The sequence below is a fragment of the Sphaeroforma arctica genome (assembly GCF_001186125.1).
Source record: "Sphaeroforma arctica JP610 unplaced genomic scaffold supercont1.31, whole genome shotgun sequence".
In the NCBI taxonomy this organism is placed as follows: domain Eukaryota; class Ichthyosporea; order Ichthyophonida; genus Sphaeroforma; species Sphaeroforma arctica.
Window position 1 is genome coordinate 105,200 of NW_014040527.1, and position 2,681 is coordinate 107,880.

The 2,681-nt window shown below is 37.9% G+C and overlaps 1 protein-coding gene across 1 annotated transcript; it reads right to left on the bottom strand.

Moving 5' to 3' along the window:
• Positions 1–327: 327 nt before the first annotated feature.
• Positions 328–2,263, bottom strand: SARC_00881 (hypothetical protein; the record flags this gene model as incomplete). The annotated part of the gene is made up of 3 exons (XM_014305415.1): positions 328–414; positions 1,079–1,238; positions 2,154–2,263. The coding sequence occupies 3 exons, from the start codon at positions 2,261–2,263 to the stop codon at positions 328–330; spliced, it is 357 nt and encodes a 118-aa protein (XP_014160890.1).
• Between the last annotated feature and the right edge of the window lie 418 nt (positions 2,264–2,681).

The window sequence follows — 2,681 nt, forward strand, 5'->3', positions numbered from 1 at the left end:
TACGAGAGAGGGTGGTAGCATTTGATACTTCCGGTGCATATATATATATATATATATATATATATATGTATACATATACATATACACACAGACACAGACATATATAAAACTACGATGACCACAACCCACCGTTCATTGTGTACTAAAGTATATACAAAATGAATTCAAGATAAAAATCGAGTCTGGAAAGACAATCCAAAACTATGAGCCAAATACTAAGACAAAAGGACTGCATTATTATTGTCGCGACAAGTAGGGTGTAGTATTTCAGGATGTTAATAAATTGGGTCTGGACAAGTAAGCCGATACTGCTACAACAATTACCACTCACCGCTCGTTATGCGCCAAATTGGGCAGCGTCGATTCGCTTTGCGATGCATGGATACCCTTTGCGTGTGCACTCAACGACGGCTGCTGAGAGAGAGGGCAAACCAGATCAAAGACAACAACGCTTTAGTATGATATGATAATTAGGAATTGGGATTATGTATATGGAATCTGTGACCTGAAAAGATGAAAGAATACACTATGCGCTTTGAGATGCATGGACGCCCTTTGCTTGTGCACTGAATGACGGCTGCTGAGAGAGAGGGCAAACCAGACCAAAGACAACAAACAATTAGGAATCTGGAATCTAAATTCAGAATTTGTGACGCATCAGTATGGTAATTAGAAATTGTAAATATGAAAATAGAATCTATGACCTGAAAAGAAAACAGAAGGCACTTTTCTGATTCGAATTGAGCTGTTCGATGGCAAAGAGAACAATACGCAGCGAGTCAATATAGCAAGGGGATGAAAATATGGAATTGGAATTTCTAAAGTGCCAATTATATATATATAAAGACATACTTGTCCTCAGAAGGGGCCTGAGTATGCGTCTCTGATGGCGACATATTCACACCCCGCGGGTACAAATTCAAACTACAAGCAAACCATATCTCTATATATCACAGTAAACTACAGTACACCCGAACTCGAAACATTGTATATGTACACTACAAAAGCACCCTAAAACACTGAACGGATACACAAAACCCTACAACACAGATAAACTCAGTAGGCACACCATACACACCATGCCATCCACCTCATAAGTAGGGTGCTCGGCCTTGTCCTCCGAGGCTGAATCGGGCGGGTTTTGCTGTATGTCTACCGGAGCTGCTGTCGGGTGCAGTGGATGTAGTGGCACTTGGTCGCTGAGGTGTGGCTGTGGGTTCGGGTTGTGGCCTCGAGTACTGTGGGTGGATGGGGTGGATCGAGCACCAGGGATTAGATAGATAGATGGATGGATGGATATAAATTAGATAGATAGATTTATAGATGGATATAAATTAGATAGATAGATAGATAGATAGATGGATGTATATAAATTAGATAGATAGATAGATGGATGGATGGATATAAATTAGATAGATAGATAGATAGATAGATGGATATAAAATTAGATAGATTGATAGATGGATATTATAAATTAGATAGATAGATGGATGGATATAAAATAGATAGATAGATAGATGGATGGAAATAAATTAGATAGATAGATAGATGGATGGATGTAAATTAGATAGATAGATGGATATAAATTAGATAGATAGATGGATGGATATAAATTAGATCGATAGATAGATGGATGGATGGATGGATGGATGTAAATTAGATAAATAGATAGATGGGTATAAACTAGATCGATGGATTGATAGATGGATGGATATAAAATAGATAGATAGATAGATGGATGGATATAAATTAGATATATATATATATATAATAGATAGATAAATAGACAGATATAAAATAGATAGATGGATATAAATTAGATAGATAGATAGATAGATATAGATTCAATCACAAGCATACGGTTCTGTGTCGAGTGCCACCCACTACGTGTACGAATACCACAACCACAAACCTGGTTTACACTCCTGTGATTGGGTTTCTATACAACACGGATACCACAAATCTAGAGATGCTCAAACTACACAAATAAACCTGGTATACACACCTGTGATTAATTTTCAATACCATACGGATATCATACCTGGAAGATGCTCAAACTACACACATAAGCCTAGTTTACACACTTGTGATTAAGTTCCAATACAACACAGATACCAAACACCCAGAGATGCACATAAACTTGGTTTACACACCTGTGATTGCGTTTCTCCATAATACGGCTCACAGCCTCCTGGCCGCCTACAAAGTCTGGGTGGTTGGTGTTGATGTACGCCAACTCCATTCCAATCAACTGCTTGATCATCGCCTGTATGATATGAGTCATCAAATGCCCATCTCTTAACACACGTGCAACTACGCATATGTACTATCTCTCTAAACTACAAGCTGTCCTGGGTGGCTTAAGCCAAAGATCCGTACCAGAGATTAGTACACATACATTGGTCTATCTGGAGTTAAGGCATAGTATCTAAAAATAGTATATATTGAGTCAAAGATGAGTAGTAGCAACAAATAGTACAAATACCTGGGTCTAACTTGATCGTCTGACTTGATGGGAAGATTAGTATCCAAAATATAGTACACTCCAATACTACACATACCTGGGTCTAAGGTTTTAGGGTTTTAATACTACACATAACTGGGTCTAAGGTTTTAGGGTTTCAATACTATACATAACTTGGTCTAAAGTTTTAGGGTTTTAATACTACACATACCTGGGG